This window comes from Poecilia reticulata, chromosome 17 (genome assembly GCF_904066995.2).
Source record: "Poecilia reticulata chromosome 17, P_reticulata-male-v2, whole genome shotgun sequence".
NCBI classification, from domain to species: Eukaryota; Metazoa; Chordata; class Actinopteri; order Cyprinodontiformes; family Poeciliidae; genus Poecilia; species Poecilia reticulata.
In genome coordinates, this window is record NC_088846.1 from 24,429,446 (window position 1) to 24,454,466 (window position 25,021).

Here is a 25,021-nt window from a genome sequence, read left to right on the forward strand (position 1 = left end):
CAAATGAAAAAAACAGATACTTGTGAAAAAGTAAATGACTGAACATTCAAAAATGAAAAAGGTTCTTGCATAATTGTACAATTATAAGAAAGGAATACAAAGTTTCTGAGTCGACTGTTTTTGTTTTTCAGTCAAAGATCAACAACAGGAAATCACTCTTGTGTTAATCAGTGGCCTCGACATCTGGTGGATGTTTGGATTTATTTACTAGAAAAAGTTACATTTATGCAAAAACCTGGTTAATAAATGAAAAATGATTTTTGTTGCATTACTGACATTTTAACATGTAACATTTTTGTTTTTTTTTATCTGTAAAAAACTGAATGGATTTTCTCTTGTGCAGAATTGTGACCTCAGGACCCACAAAACCATCAAGAGGACCATAAATGGCCCCCAAGCCACACTTTGTACACCCCTACAGCAACAAAACCACATCGACACTGTATTACATCTAAATCTGTTCTTAAAGAAATATTTTGTCCTGAGACAATATTCCACATTTACGCTGTAAAACATGACTCTCTATTTTAATGAGGAACACAACAGAAATGCGTCTCTAATGTTTTTCTGAATTAAGATTCTCGGCCACCGAGCCTTTTGTCTCCTTCAGCAGCCGACGATCAATCGAGTGGCAGCCAATAACCGGGTCGTTTTATCGACGCCGCGCTGCAGACAAGGAAACGTTTTCAACTGTTGTGGCTGATGATGCCGAGTGGCTCAGAAATCAACTAACCGAAACGCACAAAAGCTTTGAGTCAAGTGAGACAAAGACCAGGAGAGAGTTCATCCAGGTGAAATAAAAGTTTTAGTACAGAAAATACAGGCTTTCATTCGCATCTGTTTGGGTTTTTGGTTTTAATGCTCAAAGTAATATCATTCAACGTCTTCAAAAACGTCCGTCCAACTTCAATAGTTCTGAATAATTGGGTAGTGAAAGAACATGTTTTCATATTTCTATCTACACAATATAGCCGCATTAACAGTGGCATGAACTGATGTTAGTTATTGTTTGGTCCAGTAAGTAAAACCGGGCCGATATTAGCAGCCGATATTTATGTCTAGTCATTTTTATGTGCTTTGAGAGTCGAGGGGTTGATCAGTACGTCTGTGGGTATCAGTCGAGGTCGTTGTAGATCAGGGAAAAATAAAAGGAAGAACACAAATCTGCCTTTTGAAACTCAGAAATACATAAAAATGAAATTTAATAGAACATTTCTGAGATTAACTTAAATATTTCTGAGACCTTACCAGCATATTTTTGGACTTTTTAAACTCAGAAATTTTTATGGGTTTTTTTCTAGAAAATATCTGAGATTAATCAACATTTTTCTAGCAAGTGTTTCACTTTTCAAATTCAGAAATCCCCTCGTCTTTTCTGGAAAAACTCTCAAATTTCTGGTTTTTCTCTAGCAGTTTGTTGACTTTTGGAGCTTCAAGAAGAGACGAGGAAAAATGTCCTCTTTTTTCTGTCAACAATGGCCCGAATACCCTGTTGTGTTCATATATTTCTTTTCAGTGTCAAGAGGGGGCTGAGTTCAAATGCACGTCAAAGTTTGAGGAAAAACGATTGAAAGCTGTGTATCTTTTTACTCCCACTATGCTGCACAATTTTGTGTTGAGCTGCAACTCAACTCCTCTTTCCCCCAAAACAAAATATAAATGTGAGGTTTAAATGTGACAAAATATATTTAACCTGCAACACATATTAACACATGGCCATGCAATTATGGGTATCAGCTTCCCACAAATACCTGCTGTCACAAAATCCATTATCAGCCGTTTCTTCCTCGTTTTTGGAAACTATTTAAACGTTTCTTATCGAGCGCTGCAGTGCAGCTCGGCCTGGAAACCTGTCAGTCGGTTCTTGTCTGTGAATTTGTCGTTAGCATTCAGCTCCACCTTCGGCTCTTACCTGCAGAAGTCGGGGGCCACCATGCCGAACACGTTGATCCGATCGCAGAGCTCCAGAGCGATGGTCATGGTGAACCAGCCGGTGCTCAGCCACGAGTTGGAAATCTTCCTGCAGACGGAGGAAGACCACAGTTCAGATCGGTTTGATACGCTTTGGACGTCCCTTATTAACTGAAACGGATAACCAGAGGATCCCACAGCAATGAATAAAGATCCATCTTGATGCAGAGGTCGATTCATCTGACGCCTCCCAGCTTCATTAAACTATAAATCCAGACGGATACAAATGAAATCTGCCAAATAATCAAACTCTCTATCAGCTTCTGTCCAAGTTAAAATCCCATTTTCCAGCTGTGGTGGTCCGTCTGCTTTTCCACCACAAAGAGATGAGATCCGATGAAATAAATATGAAGTAATATTTACATTGCATTAAGAAATCTCTTTCCATCTAAATGTCCATCAGCTCGGAAGCAGAGTTGCTCCCGCATTAAAAATATATCTCACCACTCAGAGGAATTAAGAAGATAGAAAGTTAACTTATTTTTGAAGTTGTGAACTAGTTCTCTTGGTCTATTTTATGCTTCTTTTATGTTTATGCATATTTATTTTTTTTTATTTGTATTTTTCCCAATCACAGAGACAAAATTATCGAAACAACAGCAATCTAAAACATTATTGTTAGGTTCACTGAATGATCTAAAATTGCCCTTAGGTGTGTGTGAGTGTAAATCTATTGCCCCATTGTTCACCTTGTTACCTCAACTTGACCCAGTACGCCGTTTATGACATTTTCTGCTCAAAATAATTATTTGATAATGAGAATTCAGTCTGGTCAGTTCTGCCTATTTTGGGCTTCCTGTCACTTTAAATCCAAATGATCTGCTGGCCACGCCCCTCAGCTCAACGTTTTCACTCACAGGTGAAAATAGCTGCAAACAGATCTGCAGTTATCCCACCGTACATCTTTGAAAAGCAAAAATGGAGCCTTCTGCACAACCAAAAATAACTCAGCAAGTGGTTCCTGGGTGGTAAGTCAATAACAAACACTTGTCATTCCCAGCAGCCGTTGTACAGCGCATACAGCAGTAAAACCAAACTTGCTAGAGTTCCACTTTGGTTGCTAGGTGACGGGCTGAGGTTGCTAGGTAACGACGGAGTGCCCGTCAAATGTAATGTTACATTTTCCAGACACCAAAATCATTGACATGTTGCCAAATAAAGCAGTTGAGCGAGTTTCTTTTATTCACATGATCTGTTTTTAGAAGCAGTTGAAACCAAAACGGAAGCATAAAAACACACAAAATGTGAATTTTCATAAATGAGAATCTCGTCATCGCCTGCCAGGTTGAAGGAGTTTATGTTTTATTTGGGTCGTTTAACCAGAAGCTGTGGACATCTCAGGCTAAAACCTTCAGTCAACTTCAGACTCCTGATGTCTGGCTGCTGTCCTTTAGCCTCAGCTGTAATGTCTGCCAGGCGCAGCCGAGCCGACGGGTTTCGCTGCCGTCATCAGAACACGTCTGGGACAATTAGTGGTTCTGCAAACTGGATCATGAATATTTCAGTGAAGAAATGCATCGCAACTGTTCCTGTTCCCTCATTCGGAGTGTGAAGATATTCATCTTTGAGCTGACGCAACATGTAACTAGGATCCTTCAGCTGCATCACACACAGCTGTGCATTTCATCATGCCGGCTCAGTCTAATCCGGACCAGGATCAGAACAGGTGCATATGTTTATGCATCAGAATCTGATGGGCTGTTCTCCCAGATTATCATATTAGCATAAAATGTTGCATGTCTGAAAGTAAGCCTTGAAACTATTTGTCACTCTGAGTCATTAGATGGTTTTATTCACTAACAACAAGCCGCTCACCATATGTGAAGGTTTATGAGAGAAAACGAACCAAGCTGAGAACAGGAGGAAAAGCAATATTTCTGCTTAATGCACTGAATTCAGTAATTAATCACGCAGCAGCGCCATCTGTATTATTCCACCAACAGTAAACATGTATTTATAGATCTCCCATCACAACACAAACTGTTCGCAAAGAACAGAAATACTGAAACTGAACAAAAAATGAGTAAGTTGAGTTTTTTCTCTGCAGGATAAATACATGGAAACGTGTTTGAGTCTGGGAAAAATGAAGGTTGCACATAGACACGAAAATGCATCTTCAAATATCTCTCTGATCAATAATAGAACATGTAATGATAGTAGGTTTTTTAATATTAATTAGTCAATAATTAATTGCACAACTGCACAAACCCAAGATATTTGTGGTTCATTTGTTTATAAGTCCAGTTCGTTTGGGAAGGCGTGAATGAATTCTGACGCAGAGCAAAAAAGCAAACATTAATCCGCCTAAAAGCCTCAGTTTGATTGGACTCTGGTGCGGTTTGAATGCCAAGCGGACCGGATGCCGCTCCACAAGCAGGAAGTGGACTATGGTGCAGGGCATTCTGGGTAAATACAACCAAAATGCTAGCAGTGGAAACGAGTCGTGGTGTTTTTACCAAAGACAAGAGAGAAATCCTAACCGCTAAAATACGATGCTACTCCGTTTCTGTTTACATTTCGTGAAGGAGGAAGTTGCGATCATGTCTTCTTCTGAGGTTTTTATGTTGCTTCCTTCAATAGTTCTCAGTGCAGCGCCGCCACAGGTGAAGAGGGGAACAGGTTTTTCAATTAGCTGGTTCGTTTGACACGGTGCAGTGAGAAAGCAAATCGCAGCAGCTAAAAATGTAACGAATGTTGTAAATTTGGTCCTCAGTCGAACCGAGTCTGCCGGACTATCGGGAGTGAAAAGCAAAGCATATAATCTTCTCCTCCTGTAACACAAGGATTGACAATCACAGCAAACGTTGGGTTGAAATAACCTTTTCAGACGAAACGTATTTGCTGCAGGTGGTAATTTGTTTGGTGTGGAGGATGCAGAGTAGATTTCAGTCTTGCTTTTCCATGGGAGGAGAGAGAAAAGCTTCTCCATGTCTGTGCCTGCGGCCATGTTGTTTCATAATCCATCCAAGACCACGGCTCAGGCTGACTCACTCTGTCGTATTGGACTTTCTCAAATGTACTATTGATCTTTACCTCATTTTAAGCCGAGCCAGTTTCAGTTAATATGATCAGCAGTCCAATAAACCGGATATCGCTTTGTGTTTTTTACCCCTGGGAACCGTTTGAGCACTTGTTTTTGACTTTTTCAAGACACAGAATGATATTTCTCTGATGATCTTCAAAACCAGACAAACTGAAAAAAGGGAACTTGTGAAAAATTAACTTGATAAAAACCTGTATTTTTTACTGGTTTTCAATTTCAAAGCCATTTTCTCTCACTAAATAACACATTTATGGCCAAAACTCAAAACTGGACTTCCATATATTTATAACAGCTACTTTATGTAATGGTTCTGACTGGAAATGTCAAGTGAAAATGCAAAAATATTTTTATTTTTGTATTTTTTTAATGAAAATTAGTATTTTAGAGTTGCAGTTGTAAAGAAAGCATTGCAAGAGTGTCTGTGGAAATCAGGTTCATGTGATTTCTTAAGATCAGTTTGACAAGTTTCCTTCTTTATCCCCCAACCTGCCTCTGCTGCTTTTCAAAGCTGGTTACAAACTCTTTAGAAGCAACCAGGAAAAAAAGAGAGAAACACTCCCGTTGGGGGATGAGACCTAAACAAGGCGAGGCTAAGAAGAAAAGCCCGCTCGCTTGCTGCTGAATGAGGCGACACTTTGGGAAAAGAGGGTTCATGTGTTTGAAAAGGTCTTCAGACGTTCCAGCCTAACAGACAGGAAGGTGCACAGGGAGGCGTCAGGCAAAGAAACGCTGGAATAAAAGACGTTCAGAGTGTTTAGATCTCGCTTGTAGAAGCTGCGAGGCAATGAGGAAATGTTTCCTGACAGAGGAAGAGATTTTATAGTGAGACTAAAATCTTATTGATTATTACTGAATTCTTTCCGTGATTGCAAAAAAACACAAAACCGAGGCACTGAGACAAGAATCCCAAATCAATCAGTTGATTTCAAAAACAAAGTCAGAGATGAGAAAAACCAACCGACACGCTTCAAAATATTGAAAAACCAGCACAAATAAAAGTATATTATTCAAAAGTACTTCAGTTAGTGGGCAAATTAAAACAAACTTAGAAACCTTATAACAAATTGTGCCACTCAGGACCAACGGAGCTGGAAAAAATTATTTTTTTCTTTTGGTTAACTGTTCCTTCTTGTTTTGGATGGTGTGTAGTTGGACAGCAATCATCACCATCTAACTTGAATTAATATGAGTTAAAACAACATTTAATTTCCTTTTGGGATCAATAAAGTATTTTCATATTTGAATTTGAATAAGCATGCATGAAAAAGAGCTGCATGTTTGCTACTACTCCATGCTAGCAAGCTAAATGTTAACCTGCTGATAGTGCTAGCAAGCTAAATGCTAGCATTTAGCAATTACATTGCTAGCTAAAGTTAGCTAGCTAAATGCATTTAGCTTGCTGTCACTCTCAGAAATTTGCTTTTTTTATCTTCTGGAAATTTCTGAGATTTAGAAGTCCAACAATTTTTACTTCAAAAATATTAAAAGATTTCTGAGATTTTTTTGTTGTGGGAATTTACTCCTTTTTTTCTCAATATACTAATAGCCTCATCATAAAAACCAGACCACTAAATTAAATGTTTATTCTTAAAACAGCAATATATAAATGTTAGCATTTAGCTTGCTAAGCTAAGCTAAGTTCAAGTGTGTAATATTGTTCAAAAGTTTCCATAAAGACAGTCATAAACCTTCTCAGGAGAGATGAAGATCTTCCAGCTACAAATCCTGAGCTGGGAACAAATTAAACCCATGGAGTTCATAAGTCTCAGCGTTACATTCACGTCTCATCAACTACAGCTGCCATGCTTTCAACCAAGGCTATAAATGGTTGCCAGGTAACAGAATTACAGATGCTCTAACAGTGCATTTAGTCTTTTTAGATAAATATGACTCACTAACGTCTTTTATCAAGAGGCCAAATGTTGCTGGCAAAGTATCCTTCCATCTGGAAAGAAAGAAGAAAATTAAGTTGCATTTACCTCATGCTAAGAGAAATAACAAGTTGAGGACTAATCACATAAACAGGCAGGAACATGTATGAGCTCAGTTATTTAATTTTACTTGGGTAATATTTCTTATTAACAACTATTACAAGATTAATGTTGTTAAACTGACACAAAAGCGCTCAAAAGTGGAAACCACCAGCTAAAAGCTAGCAGTGCTAACACTAAAAGCTAACATAAAAATAAGAGCATGAATATATATGTCTAATTTATAACCAAAATTTCAACACAGATGTTGAACCTTATTCAACTGCAAGTTTACAAAACAGCCAAGTGAATTAGCACTTTAGGATTCATCTGGAAAAATTTATTTAACTGAAAAAAAGTGCAGTAAGTTTTCAAAATTTGCAAAAACGCTGCACCAAAAAAATTAGCTAGAACAAAACCTACAACGGTATATTGTTCACAGAAAAAAAGGAGTAAATGTCCAACAAAAAGAAATTTTCTAGAAAAAAAAACTGTGAAAAGTCAAAAATTTATTAGAAAAAAACTCTTTTTTTCTTCTTCTTTTTTTAATTAATCCCAGAAATTTGAGGGAAAAAAACTTGGAATTCCTGAGATTCAAAAATCCACAATTTTTACATTTCAAACTAAGAAATTTTCTTCAGAAAATGTAAAAAATTTGAGATTTTTTTACTGGAAGTTTACTCTTTTTTTTGTTGTTGTTGTTTGCAATCGACAATGGCCCCGTCGTAATGTTTAACTTATGACAGCAGTGCATGAATCCACACACGTCTTTGTGCCCCAACTTACCATCTACATTACCAGTAGGCTGTTAAAACATGAAAACGGCCCTGATTCCAGATTTAACATCTGTGAACTTTATTCTGTTAATGAAATCCTTATTTTATTCCTGGGAACCGTTTTGAGGCATCGCCTTGTCTAGAGAACTGGATGTATTTCTACACCAATACTTCAAAAAGCTACAAGGTTAAAATGACTTTATTTAATATAAATCATATAATCCAGCGATGAAAAGCTGTTTAACAGAGCACAGAAAGAACTGTCTGTCTTTGTCTGTCTGTGTCTCTGCTGGTCCTGTGATTGACTATTTTAGATCCTTTAACAGCTTTTTTAGCCTCCAGCCAAAACACTAAACTGGGTAAAGCTGAAAAAATGAAACGTACTGATAATTAGAGCAACATTTCATGTTCTGCACTTCTGAACAGTGATTTATACCAAGCCTTCAGCTCCGCTCCTATAAATCATGCAGAGTCTGTTATCCTTTTACATGTTTGCCTGGTTTCTCCCTGGTTCTTCCGTCGCTGCGAAAACCCACCAGCCGTTTATCACAACCTGTGGGGGAAGCGACCCACTCCCACTGAATCCAACGGCGCCTGAGTGACAGCATAATGAGCGGTGACAACCGGCCATCGTCGCCGTTATTAGAGTCAGGGCTGACGCAGAGCGACGCCATCGCAGCTGAAGCACCAACTTCTCATTTTCATTTAATTACGACTGGATCCAGGTTGTCCTGTCTGGAACATGTTGATTTGTTCTGATGGGTAAACAACAAAACAGGGCCTCTGGGCTTTAATATCACAACATCCCTGCGTGCGCACCCTAATTTTGCAAATTAGAAAACTTCAAAGCGCGGCGTCTCGTCATAAAGCAATCTGCTACGGATGCATGGAGGCCCTAATCAGGAGCCATGCGGCTAATCTCACTTAAGAAGTCTTCCTCATTTCCTTGTTTGTGAGCATGCTGGTGAATAATGTGGTGTGAAATGTCAAGCTCTCGGCTTCAATGGCTGTATTTTAAAGAGACGGGAGGGTGGCAGCGAGGGGGTGCCACGTTTATCCCCCAGAAGGAGCGACGGGACGGGATGTTTGCACAGTTTGGCATTGCAGATGTAGCTAAAGCACCTGTTTAACGGGGAGTTTAATCTTCATCCCTGAGACTTAAAATCTTATTTTTGTTGAAACATGGTTCACATGACAACAAAAGATTTACATTTTTAATTAATCAAGAAAGCAAACTGAAAAATAGCAGGTTCTCTGACAGGTCCTTTAACTCACAGGTGTCAAACTCGAGGCACGGGGGCCAAATCTGGTCCGCCGTAGTTTTTTATGTGGCCCACTAGACTCCAAATTACATCAATGAGTCCCTCCAGTTTTTCACAAATCTGCAAAATCCACACAAAATCAACACATTTAGACATTTTTTTCTGATTTTACAGCATATTTTCTCAAAATTAGTCAAAAACATTGAGTTTAAGTGACCAGCAGTACTTGATTTTACAGTTCATAATTGATACGAGTCATAAAACGTCATAGTCATAGATTAGCGCAAATATTATAAAAATTCCTCACAACATCTCTAAATTGCCACTACTGTAAATTTTATTCCAAAAAAATCACTAAAACAATCACAGAATCCTGGAGGAACAGCTAGTTAGTGATATTTTAACCGCTTGTTTTATCAACATATTCTGGCACAACCGGCCCTTTAAGAGCATTTAGATTTCTGATATGGCCCAAAATGACATTTCTGCTTTAACTCATTACGACGGTTAAAATGTTACTACAAAGTTTTGGTTTAAGGTTAGAAAATAGAAAATAAAAAAAGAAAATTACAAGAATAAAGTGAAAAAGTTGCAAACAAAGCTATAATATTACAAAAATAAACTTTTATGAGAATAAAACAATCATATTTTGAGAATAAAGTCATTTTAATAGGAGAATAAATTCATAATATTATGAGAATAAAGCTGTAATAATAAGTCATAATATTAAATTTGCATGAGAATTTTCTCATGATAGATTATTATCAGTAGCAGGACACAATCACCTGTCAGATTATTGCTAATAATCTGATGCTGATATTATAGATGATGGATTTATTTGTAAAACCAAACCGAAAGCATAACTTCACAAGATACTGAACATGTAAAGTTCTCATAAAATTGCGACTTTATCCTTGTAATTTAATTATTTGTGTCCTAATCTCTGTCCCACCTGGTGCAGATAAAAGTTATTTAAAAGTGTGATTGTGTGTAAATACTGTAAAAATGACAGATCTCCTCTATAAAATGTGAACGTTTTTCTCCGGTTTCGGCTGGTTCAGTTTGACCCGAGCGTCAGAAATGATTACGGTCGTGTTAAGGGTTGATTACTCCTTCATTTCTCTCTCCCTTTTCAAACTGTACTCCACTTGCAGCGAGCTTTCCGTCTGATCACAGCTTCTGTTTCTGCAGCGTGTTTCTCTCCACAGGGGCAATAATAGCACCATTAGCAAGTGTTTTTTTTGTGTGTGTGTATGCGGAGCTTTTTCAGGCTCTTAACATCCCTCGTCTTGATTCTGCTCATTATTTGCAGCGATTTTCTTTTGTTCCTGCTCCTTATTTCATTTCGCTCCGCTGAGTCGCAGGAGAGTTATTAAAAATCTAAATCTGGAGGATCTGGGGATCCTCCACCCAAAATAAAGCCCTTACTGATGCTGATTGCAGCCCAGTAACCCTGGTTACTCCCTCAGAAAATCTCAGCATCATCTTAAGCCGCCTTCTGCTCCGCCTCACACGTCTTAGCATGAATCTCTACTGACCGAAAGACTTTCTCCTTCAGTTCGGAGGTTTCCTTCTATCCAACACTTTTTAATGGTTGACCCCTTAAGATCAGCCAGTTTCCCCATTTCTGCTCCCTCCAGCTTCACCTTGGCACCGAACTCCAGCTCATTCATTCTGTTCAGCTTCTAGGGATGTTTTAACACCTGATAGTCCAGAAGATTTGGTTCCATTTGGGACCAAAGATGCAACATTTGTCACATTTTCAGCTGCTGTGGTTCGTTTTCACACTGCATTGAGTCCTAAAAACAAACTTATGGAGCAACAATCATCAATAGATTGAAATTAGTTTGAATATTTCAGCAAAATATTCTCCATATTTCTAGATGCCATTTAATTGCTGATGAGTTAATGTGTTTTTTTAAAGTTATCCTCCATTTATTCTTTGTTCAGGCATACACTTTTATTTACTTATTTTTCTACTTGTTTGCTTTCTTTGCCTTCCTTTGTTTTCCACTTTTCCCAAAAAATATCTGTGATGCTAGGTTAATCAATTAGAGAACAGATAAACAATGTAATGCGTTTTGTTTTGAATGTCTTCATTTTAATGTGCTTGTTTGTTTGCTTGTTTTTTTTCTGTTTGGTTGGTTATTTTAATTTTTATTGCAGTTTCTCATTCTAGTATGTGGTTAATTGTTTTGTAGGTCAACACTCCTTCTTGCTTTTTGTCAGTTTGTAATGTTTGTTCTACACACACTAATTAGTGAATAGTAGAAAAAACTAGAAAATTCCTGAAGAAATTTAAATGGGGCTTGCAAAAGTAAAAACCTGTTCCCCTCCTCACCTGTGGGGGCGCTGCAGCAAGAATCACTGAGAGAAACAACATGAAAACCTTTGAAGAAGACATGAGCACAACTTCCTTTTTCACAAAATGTAAACAAAGATGGAGTAGCATCAGGTTTTAGTGATTACGGGATTTCTGCTTTAGTTAAATTATTACGAATTTTCAAATTCAATCAAATCATGAGGTAGTAAAATATTCCCACCCCTGCTCTTCATCCTGATTTTCCTTTAGATGTAATCATGAGTGACTCTTGTCGCGTTGCTCCTTTAATGCCGACACGTCTTCTGGTCAGTAAACTCTCATCATTTCTGTCACATGTAAAGGAAACCGCTGACATTTCCTGTCTCTCAGTGAATGTTTGCCCACCATCAGTCTGAGAAGCAGCCTTATCAGTCAAAAATGCTTGAAACGTGTGTGTGTGTGTGTGTGTGTGTGCGTGCGTGTGGCCATTTAAAGGTCACCCTCCATTTGATTGAAGTCAGAGTGAGTTTCCTTTAGAAAGAGTCCAATTATTTACATTTATCTCAGAGGTTTTTTTAACCTGTGGACTGTTTCAGGTGTGTTTTAGACGGGATCCATTTTGCTAAATTTACATTTTGCACGTTTTTGTTCTTCTGTTTAATTCTAAAAACATTGTTTTAAAAAAAAGTTTTTTTGACAATAAATTTATGTCTTTTGGCGCCTGGAAAGTGAGCCGTTACAAAAACTTCCAAATGTAACATCACAATGCGTCGTTACCTAGCAACCACAGCAAAGCCCAGCCCGTTACCTAGCAACCCAGGTTGAGCTCAAGCTCGTCTGGTCAGCTGTTTTTACCACTGTACGGAAAAGACAAGTGTTTTGTTGACCCGAAACCACTTCTTGCATTCTTGTTGGTTGTGCAGAAGGCTCCACTTCTGCTTTTCAAAGATGTATAAATGTATAAAAGTGCACCTGTTGACAGCCATTTTCACATGCCAGTGTAAACGTTGAGTTGGGGGCGTAGCCAGCAGCAGCTCACACCCGAAAACAGCTCAAAATAGGCAGAACTGAGCAGAATAAAATCTGATTATCTAAGAATGATTTTGTGCAAAAACTTTAATGAACATGTTTTGTTTCGCCCATAGGAAGAATAACAGGTCACATTTAAGTGTACGGCTACAAATGCTTTACTTTGGATACTAAACGCATCCATCTCTGTCTGCTGTGGCCGGCTGTCTGCGTTTCCAACCTTTCCCCATAAACCACACTTTTATGGATTCAGTTTAGCCTTAAAATCATCCAGACATGCTTTGAGTGACCGAACACTCCTGAGATCCTGAATATTTCCCCCCAGCGGACCGCGCCACATCAGTGCTGCTGGTTATGAACCATTATGGCCACATAAATCACCAGAGGAGGGAGGAAAAAAGCACATATTTTAAAAGCTAATTTGCCTTTAATTACCAGTTGAGTCTCATTCTGTCTTGGCAATTTAGCACAAAGACGACAGAGAGACACCTGCTTTTCAGCTCCACTCCGGCTTTGTTATAAGAACCGGGGGAATGTGGCATCGTCCCACATTATTATAATTACCCTTACTCAAAAGGCATAACCAATAATTACAATTACAAGCTTGCAGAGTTGCTGATCGCTCTGATGATTATTCAGAAAATCTGCTATTGATGATGCTCTTAGTGGGAAAAATGTCCACTTTGTAAAGCAAGTTACAATGTGGATTTTTTAAAAACATATATGCATACAAATGGATTCCTCTGAATGCAGCCATTAGAGGTGATTTAACACTCCACAGAGCAGAGATGACCAATGCTAAGCCTCACAGATGTTAAAGTCTAAAAATACAAAGAGTCGATGCAGTAAATAACAGTAACACAAGCTGCCTTCTCACTGTAAGCTGCTCCTATAATTGCAGGCACAGATTCTAAGGGATGGATGTCTGAATCAGTCTCTAAATCCTCCGCTTGGCGTGTTCCTCCCCTGGCATCTGTCTTAAGCCCAATTCAGATCCAATCTCCAATGATACTCCAGACAAAAGCTGGGATAAAGACAGGAAGAGACTAACACAGCCTGTGTGTACGGTTGGGGATTCATTAAGCATTAATGGCCACCAGACAAAGAACTCAGCTTGGACTCATTAAATCGGAGACCTTTAATGCCTTTTCGGCTTTAAATAAAGCGTCGCAGATTCTGAAATGCAGAAACTGGGCAGACATTACACCGTTTCTTTTGCGTGACTTGCATTCATTTTTTTTACCACTCAACCGCAACTCTCAACAAAGGCAGATGCAAAAAAATATTACATCACAATGAGTGAAAATCACCCAGTGAAGACGAGTTTACTTCACAAGAAATTAGAGGTGATTGATGGATACTTGCATGTGAAGCCGATCTTATCTGCCTCAGCAAAGATAATCAAACACTGTCCTCTTCTGCAGGTCTGAGTGATGGAGCGGATCACCAGGTCATGTTTGAACGTTTGCATTTAACAATAGTGACCCCACTGTTGCCAATTCAGCTACTTTCTTGATATATTTAGCAACATTTCAGACCAAAAAAATCGGTATTGACCAAAATGGGAATCGGCAGGTCAGGCTTTTTAAAAAAAAAACAGTAACTGCAATCGGTGCACCTCTACCTGAAATCACATTGTTCTCACCAACCTTGACTAGAACATCCAATAAGTTGTTGTGACATTATTTCCATATTTCTAAAGATAAACAAAGTCGACCTGAAGAACATTTCCAGGAACAGAGGACTAACATCCCAGCAGGATCTAGAGAAACTCATCCATGTGTTTATCTTTAGTCGCATTAATTACAGCAGCAGCGTCTTCACGGGTCAAACTAAGCTGATCGAGATGCTGCTGCTGGAGTTCTGACTAAAACCAGGAAGTTACATCACCCAGTTCTAACGTCTGGCTCAGAGAATAGACTTTAAAATACTGCTGTTAGTTTATAAATCACTGAACGGCTCAGCACCCCAATACATTAAAGATCTGCTGTTGTCATAGCAACCTTCCAGACCTCTCAGGTCGTCTGGTTCTGCTCTGCATCCCCAGAACCAGAACCAAACATGGAGAAGCAGCGTTCAGCTTCTGTGCAGCATAAGTCTGGAACAAAGACAAAACTAACTTAAAAGTAACTTTTCATCAAGAAATCAGTTTGTCTTAAATTTGTTCATAGATTCATAAAACTGCAGGTGTGTCTGTGTCTGGTGAAAGTTTGGTAAAAATGATTTTGTTTTCCATTCAGTGGGGAGAAAATCCAGAAATTTTTACCAAAGTAAGAGAAGAAATACTTCAGAATAAAAGTACAGCATGGTAGAAATACTCCTAAAAGTAAATTTGTTAAAATAAAGTTACTCAAGTAAATGTAACTAGTTACTATCCAAATCTGAATTTGTAAATTTGAATATTGGCAGATTTCTTTCTACTTATAAAATGTGAAAAATATTTAGTTTTCTATATTTCTTAGCGTGTTCTGAGAAGAGTATCTTTAGGTTGGAAGGCCTCCTGGCCGTCACCCTAATCTGTAGCTTCTGTCAGAGATTCTTCATCAGATTTAGGACCCAAAGTCGCTACTGGAGTAAAAAAATATTTGAACAGACGAGTTTTTACTTATTATAAAAGGTTAGTTGTAAAAATATGAATACTTTGTGTTGTAGTTAACGTTTTCTATATGCTTTTGTCTCTTTTCTGAGTCTTTCTGACTCGACATGCGACAAAGTGATTTATGTCAACGACTATCCTTCAGCTTGTCAATTAGCATCAGAAATTAATACTTTAACTGTTAAGGTCTCTTTCCAGATTGCATCTAAATGTGCTGCAGAAAATTGAGCCGTCACTGAGGCTCTCTGGGCCTCCAGTTTGAAGTCCAGAGGGAGAAAAAAAGAGACTATTTGGATCATATTCAGCGGCGTAATCCCTGAAGCTTGTAGTTAGATAAATATGTGTTTGCAGAAGGATTAAGTCAGGTCACAGCACACCAGCAGCTCGCTCAGCGGGCGCAGATGAGCCGGCGTAAATGATGGCATTAGAGTTAGAAGAGTTCCAGTGTGTAACATTTAGGATGATCTATGGCAGAGAAGCACATTGATACTTTCAGCTGAGATTTCATTAATGTGGAATCATGAGACAAACTTGGGCTGATTAAAACCCAGAGAAACCGCAGGGCTGAGCGATATGGACCTATAACTATTGGTGGTTCTGTTATATGATAATGATGGAAATAATTTATTTTTTTAAAGATTTTTTTGGCTCTAGTGGCCATTATTTGATAGTTAATTGACAGGAATGAGAGAAGGGGGAAGACATGCAGCAAAGGTCGCCAAGGCCGGGAATCGAACCTGCAGCAGCTGCATCGAGGACTAAGGCCTCCATATGTGGGTTGTGCTCAACCCCTGCGCCACCCGATGATGGAAATAATGACAAAATCTATTTATTGCTTATTTATTAGGTAACTGCTAATGAATAGCACAGCAAACACAAATACTGCTTTTTAAAAACATTCAAAATCCAATTTTTTTTCAAATGTACTGATATCAACTGATGGTTTAAAGCAACATTTAGCATGTCAGTTTCTTTTTTTAAACGCCATTATCAGGATAAAAAATCTAAATTTTCCCGATGAACGCCCAGCGCTGTCTGCAGTTATCTCACTGTAAAAACCCAAAATACAACAGAAGTTAATTGTCTGAAATCTCGTCCAGACATTGAGCATCCAGGTGATTCTTTTGGTAAAATGAATCACCTAAAGTTATACAGGGTGGGCCATAAGGTTCCATACACAGGAAAAATAAACATTTTATATTGGACAGCCGTTTTTATTCTGGTGGGACTCGGTGTAAAACTTGGAAAACTTTGTGGTTGATCTGAAATAAGTTTTGCCGCAGTGTCGTGTGTGAAGCTCGCTCCATGTTTTCTGTTAAAGTTTCGTGCAACCATGCGGCTGCTTCCCGATCAAGCCATCGGTATAATTTAAATTCTTCGCTCTTTTGTCAAACTCATCTTATATGCATTTTACATTCTCCTATGAATGGAAACTCATGGCCCACCCTGTATTATTAGAAAATCTGAAAATAATTTTAGTTTCAGGAATACAAAAGCTGTTTTGTAAAGTTCTAGACTGTCACTTTTAAATCGGACGGTTGTTTACGTAGAGGTCATTTAAGCAACAGAGCACAGAGACTCACTCCTAAAGGCAACGTAGATTAAAACCGAGGAGCTTCTGGCTGCAAGGAAACAACTTCATCACTTTGCATATAAAAACCACATCGTTCGCTGCAGGCGATCGCTCCTCCCATCCAGCGCTTTAATTGCTATATCAATTAAGCGGCATCTGGACAAGGCTTAATTACACCAAACAAAGCTGCTCCATCTACTTTTACAAGCAAATTTAACTTATTAGGAGAAAAACAAAGTCATATATTAATTTATTGCAACTTTATTTGAACTGTAGACGGGAACTTTTTTAGTTTGGACAACAAACAAGCAGATTTAAAATCTTTCTGTTGAGATTCTACAGACATTATGGAGTGAACGGACATTTCTCTGGTTTTATCTGCTGCCAAACTGCTGCTGTGCACTGCCAGTCAGCTGGCTGAATGAAGATAAGTATTTCCGTTCTTTGCAATTAGTGCTGCTGCTAACAATTATTTTAGTAATCGATTATTCTGACGATTAATTGGATGAAAAAAAAAACCTTTACATTCTGTAGATTTTTCATGTGCACATTTAAGCTTTTTATGTAATATTATAAATACATTAAGAAATGCAAACTAATAATTCAATAGGTTATTTAAAAGATAAAATGTACATGTAATGAAATAACAGCATTTCTTTAGTGAATGCTCGATCATCAGCAGACAGAGATATTTCTAACATCAGCAGGTGAAAAGCAAAGACTTTTCTCTTTTTATGTAACATCAGATCTGCTATTATTTTTTTCTACAAACTGATGAACAATTTGACAGAAAAAGATTCTTAAAGGTTTAAGATTTTGAACCAGGTGAGGCTAAAGCTGCCACTGGAGGAGTTTTGGGTGAGACATTTACAAACAGAAGGCGTTAACTCAGTGAAACTTAGAAATGTAGGTATTAATTTCGTGCTATGATCCACAGCAAAGTGATCTGTAGTCGCCAAGCTACGCAGACTCGTTGCCATAGCAACTGACAACAATGCCACTTCATGTTTTAGGATTTGACACAAAAAAACATTCAAGAATTTTGCACACAGAACAGAACATTTAGTCTGTTGTTGTAGTACGTTTTAAGCTTAATGTTTTATTAATAAATAATAGCTGTGGTAGATTAGCTACCGCTTCTACTTTACTAAATTATTTAAACATTAACTGTAGCCCACAAAACGCACATTTAATTAAAAAACTAAACAAAAACATCTTATTACTGTCTTACCTTCACGTATCAATGAAATCCATGCACCGCTAATTCTGCACAAAAATAACGTTGATCCAAAGCCAAGTCTATCCTCGGCATGTCTTTTCTACTCCGTTTAAATATCATCAAACTGTCTTGAAGTAAAACTTTCAGCTCCGGTGTTGGTCTTCCTTTAGTTATCATCTCCTGCTTCAATTGAAAATCCACCTTAGAAAACTGTTTAAGTGTAGAAATGTAGTCTTTCATGTTGGAGTCGGAAGAGAGAAGAAAACAAATATATCGCTGTACTTTACTTATTTACTGTGTGGCTAGCTCCATGGCTAGCTCACCGTGTCTTACTCTGCAGTTGTGCAGTCACATTATCTGGGACCATGAGCGCCCCCAGCGGTGAGGCAAGAGAACTGCCTGCCTCACCTCGAGTCTGTTCTCTGCCGTTTCTGTTCGCTCTTCCGCACACAAAACACGATACACACACAGATAGTGACAAAAAAGACTACATTATATACATAAGCTAAATTATGGAAAATCAGTCCATATATTAAATGTTTCTTAACCATTTTATTGCCGGCGTACAGACAGGACGAACATGCTGTCATATAATGGCAGCCAGTGCGGTTAGTGAGAGGTTGCAAAATCCCAGGTGAGGCTCAGCTCGCTGCTGCCTCACCGGCTTCGCTGCGAAAATCCAGCGATTTTGAAGAAAAACTAATCAGAATTGGTTAAGCTAAGTAAAAAACAGATACTTTGTAGTACAAAACCACAGGGTGAAAATAGCAATATAAATGATTTTATATTATTATTTTTCCATGATGACAGGTGAGGCCTCCCCTGACCGCACGTCACTGTTGTCATAGCGACTCCATAGCAACTGGCTGCCAAGATGGCTGCCAGATACAAAGTTCACAGCAGCGTGACGTCACACCAGAACCAACTGTGGTGGAGTCTCACCTGTCCTTTCCCGTCTCCTTCTTGAACAGCTCGTCAAACTGCAGCATCTTCTGCCAGGAGATGATGTAGACCTTGAGCTTGGGCAGCACCTGGTTCATCAGCCGCAGGTTGTTGTACACCAGGCCCTTCCCGTCCCGCCGCATGTAGCTGCTGGGGCCCCAGAAGATGAACACCGTGTCCTGGCTGGCGTTCAGCAGCTCGTGGCGGCTGCGCAGCACCCGCTGCATGCTGGAGTGGGCGATGACCCGCAGGGAGGTGCGGCGGCCGACGTCCTGGCCGAAGGCGCCGGCGGTGGGGGCGTCGTTCATGCGGATGACGCACTCGGCCCGGTCGATCTCCTTTCCCCGGCGTCCGCCGATGAGATGGCCGGAGCTGGTGATCAGAGAGCAGGTGTGGCAGTGCATCCTGAGAGGCTGCAGGAAAGAAGAGTAATTAAATACAACGGCAGGTTTTTATCACAGACTCGTAGTACAAATCACATCAAAGAACAATCAGTAATTAAAGAAAGATAACAATACATAAAAAACCGTTTAGGAGGCAGTCATACCAATGTTTCCAAAATACATATCTTACAACAATATGGTCAAAAGTGAGATATTATCCATCCTTCAACAGGTTAAGATGAGTTTATGGGCTATACGAAACATGTTACATTTTGTTTTACATAAAATCATCCTTAAATAATCAGATTTCAGTTCTGCCTACTTTGAGCCATTTTTGAGCCTCTGTCACTTTAAATCCAAATAAGTTGCTGCTGGCCACACCCACCCCAACTCAACGTTTACACGTTCACATAAAAAATGGCTGCAAACAGATGTGCAATTCTACAACCGTAGAATCTTTGAAAAGCAGAAGTAGAGCCTCCTGCACAACCAACAAGAACACAGCAAGTGGTTTCTGGATGGTAAAGCAACAACAAAACACAGCGATTAAACCAGCTAATCAAAGGAGCTGGAGACCAGATGGGGTTGCTAGGCAATGGGGTGGCTTTGCTGGAGTTGCTAAGTAACGGGCCGGGCTTTGCTGGGGTTGTTAGGTAACGGGGTGCCAAAAACAAGCTGGGTAGTTTTTTTTTTTTTAAGCGCTTTGACTGTTTTTAGAAGCTGTTTAGACCCAAATAAAAGTACACAAACGTCCGAAATGTAAGTTTTACATAATACGTCCCCTATAATGACTCCATTATCGGACTTGTTTACTTTGCAAATAAATTTATAGATAAGATTTCTTAAAACAGTCGTCGTAGAGCTGAGACCAGCAGACACAAATCGTTCTCTGGTTCTGAAAAAGCCCAACTGAGCCAGAACCAAAGTCTTGGCGTATGAGCCGCTTTAAATCTCTAAAGTTGAGCTTTTTTAAAACTGCACCGTACGTTTTCCGTATGCAGCGAGGTACAACTTGAATTGAACTTAATCAGAACAATAAACAAACTTCCATAAGATATTCAAACTTGACGGTAACAATGAATCAAAGAAATTGGGTTTTTATTTAGTTTTTCTCTACACTCAGATAAAAATCCACCCATTTTACTGGTTTTTGTGTAAGTCAAACATGTTGTGAGTTTGTGAGGAACGCAGATAAAAAAAAACAACACTTTGGAGAACTTTGGCGAATTGCCTCGCTGCGGTTTGAAGCAGGAATGCTTTGTTGACAAACAGATAGCGACACAGCCTCCAGGGCGTATGTAGCTTGTCATATCGCTTTGCGAGTGGTGGAGGCCCCGGGGTCTTACAGAGGATTCACCTTAAACCGCGCTGCCTTTCACACACACAGGAGGAATGTGTGTGTTTACCCCAAAACCCTCTCATCCTGGTGCCGATTTAAATATGAAGAGAGCAGTTTTCAACACAGAAAACATCCAACGCAGGAAAGTCACGCTGCTGAATTTAAATGATTACACGTATGACGGCACAGTCTGACTAAAGAAAAAACACTGGAGCAAACATTTATTTAGTGAAAAGTACAAATAAAAATACATTTTGCATATTTGTGCACCACATTCAGCTGCAGTTTATTTTTAAATGTTCTTTTCAGATGTTGTAATGTTTGTAAAACATTACACACATTATAATGACCGTTAAGTTTGTATTATATTAATGTCATCATCTTCCAAAGCTTTAATAAATCACAGCTGAACAATAGCAAAGCATGGATTCATGATAATATTGTTGAATCCTTCGATGATGATTGTTGAGCAGAACAAAAATTTTTCCATCATTTCCATTTACTTTGACTGTTTTATCACTAAATCTGTAATATTTATGGAAAATAAGGGAGGTGAAAGTAGTTTTTGTTGTATTTTACCAACAGTGTGTGAATGCCTGGCATTTAAAACATCATAATCTACGACATTCTGCACCCAAGACATCCTGCTGTGAGACTGACATCGCACCCATACTTATTATATTGAAATGTTTTTGCAATATGATGAGAAGTTTTCTCAGCGTTTATTAAAACTAGTGAATTTGGCAAAATACACATTTTTTACATCACGAGTCACATGATCAACAACCAGATGACGATACTGACGGACGGTTAGCGCATCTGAGAATATTCACTGTAACTGTTTGTGTTTCGATAATTTCCTTCTTGTTCTTTTATGTTCAGTTGTATAGCAGCATAATTACGGCCACGCTTTAAAAATTAAAAAAACATGAATTTACAATGAATATTACGGCTTTATTTTGGTAATACCATGACTTTTTATTCTAGTAATAATAATTTTATTCTCATAATTTCATTTTTCATAGTCCGGCTCTAGTATTCACCTGAGTTTTGTGTGTTTATTATCGTTCGTAATGTGTTGCCATACAAGTTCATTTCTTTGTGTTTAGTTTACTCTTGTTTTCTGTTCTTTGTAGATTTATTTCTTCTAGATCTGCTTTAGCCTTTTCCTCTCTGCTTGTAGATCATTTTAATAATTAGTTTTGAGTTATTTCCCTCAGTTTGCCTCCCTCTATTCTGCCGCAGCTGTTCCACATCTGCTCTGATTTCAACTCCTTTCTCATTTGCTTCAGTATTTGAGCTCCTGGTTTTTTATATTTCTTTTTTTGGATTCTGTTTCACTACTCCATGTCTTGTTCAGCTTGTTTCCTGTTTTTTCTTTAAACCTACAACATGCTAATCCCAGGTTACATGACCTGACAACACGTAAACAGACTCCTGTGTTAAGTTGTTGTCATCATCATCTTTAAAACCAAATATTTGGTTTTAAGACCAAATAGAATTTTTGTGTGTGTGTATTGTCTCTGCGTTGTCTTTCCCAGGGCCTCGGCTGCAGAGTGAGTTTAAATCTTTCATGTTTCAGAGAACTAAATGTCCTTCACACCCTCTGATGCGTCGCAGAAAGTTTCCGCTGATTGCCCGTCTGTCCCTTAGATTGTTGAAGCTGCTCGCTGCCTGTTGAGTCACCTGATTAATGGACCTGCGGTTCTGTCTGCACCGCCTGATTACTGATGCAGCTGCTGGTTTTTAGTCGGTCTGCTACCTTCCCGTTTGCCTTTGAACATTTAGATTCTGACCTAAACAAAAAGGATATTAACCTTTACCTGGAATAACCTTTGAATTTCTGATTTATTTTAGTTTTTACACTTTAAAGCTATAATGGCACATTGGGACACACTAAGGAAAATATAAAAAAAATTAGTAAACAAAATAAGGAGAACAAAGTGATAATACTTAAAATATAAAGTTAGCATGAGAATAATGACATATTACAATTAAGTCATGATTTTAGGAGAATAAAGTCAAAATATTGCAAGAATATTTTGCAAGTATTATCATTTTTGAAGTGATAATACTTCAAAAATAAAGTTAGCATGAGAATAAAGACACAATATTATGAGAATTAAGTCATTATATTATTAGAATAAAGTGTAAATATTGCCAGAATAAAGTTATAAAGAATAATGTGAGTAAAGTCGTAATATTTCAAGAATATTAAGTGAATTAAGTTATAATACGAGAATAAAGTCAAAATTATACCAGAATAAAGTTAGACTGTTAAGAGTGTTTATTACAATAAAGTCGGATGAAAACAAAGTATAAATAATATAAGAATAGTCATATTTCAAGAAAAATGTTAATATTATGACTCTATTTTTATCCTAATTGTATTAATTTATTTTTAGTTTGTTAGGTTCTGTGTTTTGAGTTTCTTTCTGTCTAGTCCTGTTTTCCCCTGAGTCTCTGCTGTCTTGGTTGATCCCAGCTGTGTCTCGTTCCTGTGATCACCCTCCCAGAGCATCTAGTCCAGTGTTTCCCAACCCTGGTCCTCAAGGCACACTGCCCTGCATGTTTTAGGTGTTTCCCTGCTTTAACACACCCCATTCAGAGATGATTGCAGTTCAGCTTGTTAATCAGCCATCAATTGAAATCATGTGTGTTGAAGCAGGGAAACACCTAAAACATTCAGGGCAGTGTGCCTTGAGGACCAGGGTTGAAAAACACTGATCTAGTCCCACCTGTTGTCTGTGTTCCTCGTCGGATCCTCGTCTAACGTCGTATGCTGTCGCTTGTCACTCAGTTTTCCTCAGTTGAACTGTGAAGTCCTGAGGTTGCTTGTTTCAGCCTACAGTCTTTTATGTCAGTTGCTACCGGTATTAGCTTTGTGCTAATTTGCTGCCTGACCCTGGACTGTGAGCTTCTCATCATTAAACTCATCATCATCTTCATCTTCATCTGGGTCTCCACGTTCATTCTCACCCCCACCAACCACACCCCCTGACAGTTTGTCCCTAAAGCTCTGTCACATAAAGCCGCTGCTACTTTAGCTGTTAGCGTTTCACTATAATCAATGTGTCGTTGTGTTAGAATAGTTTTATTATCAGTAGTTTTACTGTTTTTTCATTTGAATCTAATTTGGCATTTTGCTCGCTTTGCTCTTTTCACACCCACTTTTTCCCTCCGATTCCGTCTTGCATGTTTTTACATGAAATTTTCATAAAGTGTGTGGCCTGTTTTTCTCCTGTGCATGCACATAAATCATTATCCCGGCCCTATTTATGTATGTCAAGCTGCTCTACATTGTGTTGGCATGTTTGAGGCTACCGCAGGTTCTGCTTAGCATGAGTGCACATGTCTGGGGGTGGTTTTTTTTTCTCCTGCTTCTGCTCAGACCTCCACCCTGAAAAGCAATGATATGCAAGCCGGAGCCTTTTAATGTGCCCTGAAATATCACCCCACCAGATACTCGGCAGCTATTTACATTCCTACTCCTCCACCAATTTCCATTTCCTTGGCATTAACAAAAACAAATGATTATGGCGGCGGCAGATGTACGATACGGGGGATGTGCCATTATCGTTTTCATGCCCCGACTTTGACGTGGGGGAAGATTAGCAGACCCGTGTCGTTAATGAAACCTGGGAGGAAGGCAGAGGTAAGAAAGACGTGATGAAAGGAAGGAAATGAAAAGAAGGGCAGAGGAGAAAGAGGTATGGGGAGGAAGTGAGAGCAGCCCTGCTGCTGTGATGTTTGATGAAACGTGGAGCTAATGAGGTCCTGGTGGTCTCCATCATCACCGGCAGCAGCAGACGTGCCGCCTCCCTCCCCTCGCCTCCCGGCTTCTTGACAGTCAATCAGGGCGCCGCGCCGCCGCGGCAGCAGGTCACAAATCCCATTTTTACCCCAGAGCCTCTAAGTGGCTCTGCACACCTCATTCCTGGCTCCTTTGTTTCAGGGAGAATTAAAGCCGCCTCACCGCCTCGTCCTGCTCCAGCCTCTTCAGAGGTTTGATCTGCCTGAGGAGGGATTTCAGCCACAAGTAAAGAGCTGGACGAGTGATTCCAACCCCCTGCGTCTGCGTCTGGTTACAAACTCCACAGCGTTTTATGAAGTCAAAAAGTTGAGCGAAAAACTGTGGCGTGCATCACAAAAACGAAGGAACGCAAACTGAAACAGGGAAAACCTTTTTGCTAAATGAAATAAATAAAAACAGTAATTCATGGGAAAAACTACAACTGGAACTATATTGTGTTTGTATAAAACTAACTAAAACAAACTGAAATTATAAATGTAATAATCGATTTCGTGTTTATGGATCTGATGTGAAGTGAAATTGATTATATTTTCCCACACAACCAGTTGACGTCTTCACTCCTCCTGGCAAACGTTCGTCCACAAAATGCGACAGCAAAAGTTGTAATTAATGTTCAACTTTCTGTTGAGTACCAATTACCCAATAAATGTAAACACAATCACAAACTTTTATGTTTTTTAATTCTGCACCCAAACATTTAAAAACTAAACTTATTAGTTTAGTTTTTAGCTAAAAAAATCTAAAACTAAACTTCATCTAACTACTAAAACCTAATAAAAGTAACTCATTCTAAAAACTAAAA

General features: G+C 38.8%; 1 protein-coding gene across 1 annotated transcript in view; it reads right to left on the reverse strand.

The window, feature by feature from the left end:
- The window catches only part of st6galnac5a (ST6 (alpha-N-acetyl-neuraminyl-2,3-beta-galactosyl-1,3)-N-acetylgalactosaminide alpha-2,6-sialyltransferase 5a), a 71,794-nt gene that overhangs the window by 5,274 nt on the left and 41,499 nt on the right, over nt 1-25,021 (reverse strand). Inside the window, exons 3-4 of the mRNA XM_081597969.1 lie at nt 18,684-19,096; nt 1,913-2,020 (exon numbers count right to left, since the gene is read on the reverse strand). Coding sequence (XP_081454095.1) covers nt 1,913-2,020; nt 18,684-19,096 — 521 coding nt within the window. The remainder of the gene's footprint in view (nt 1-1,912; nt 2,021-18,683; nt 19,097-25,021) is intronic.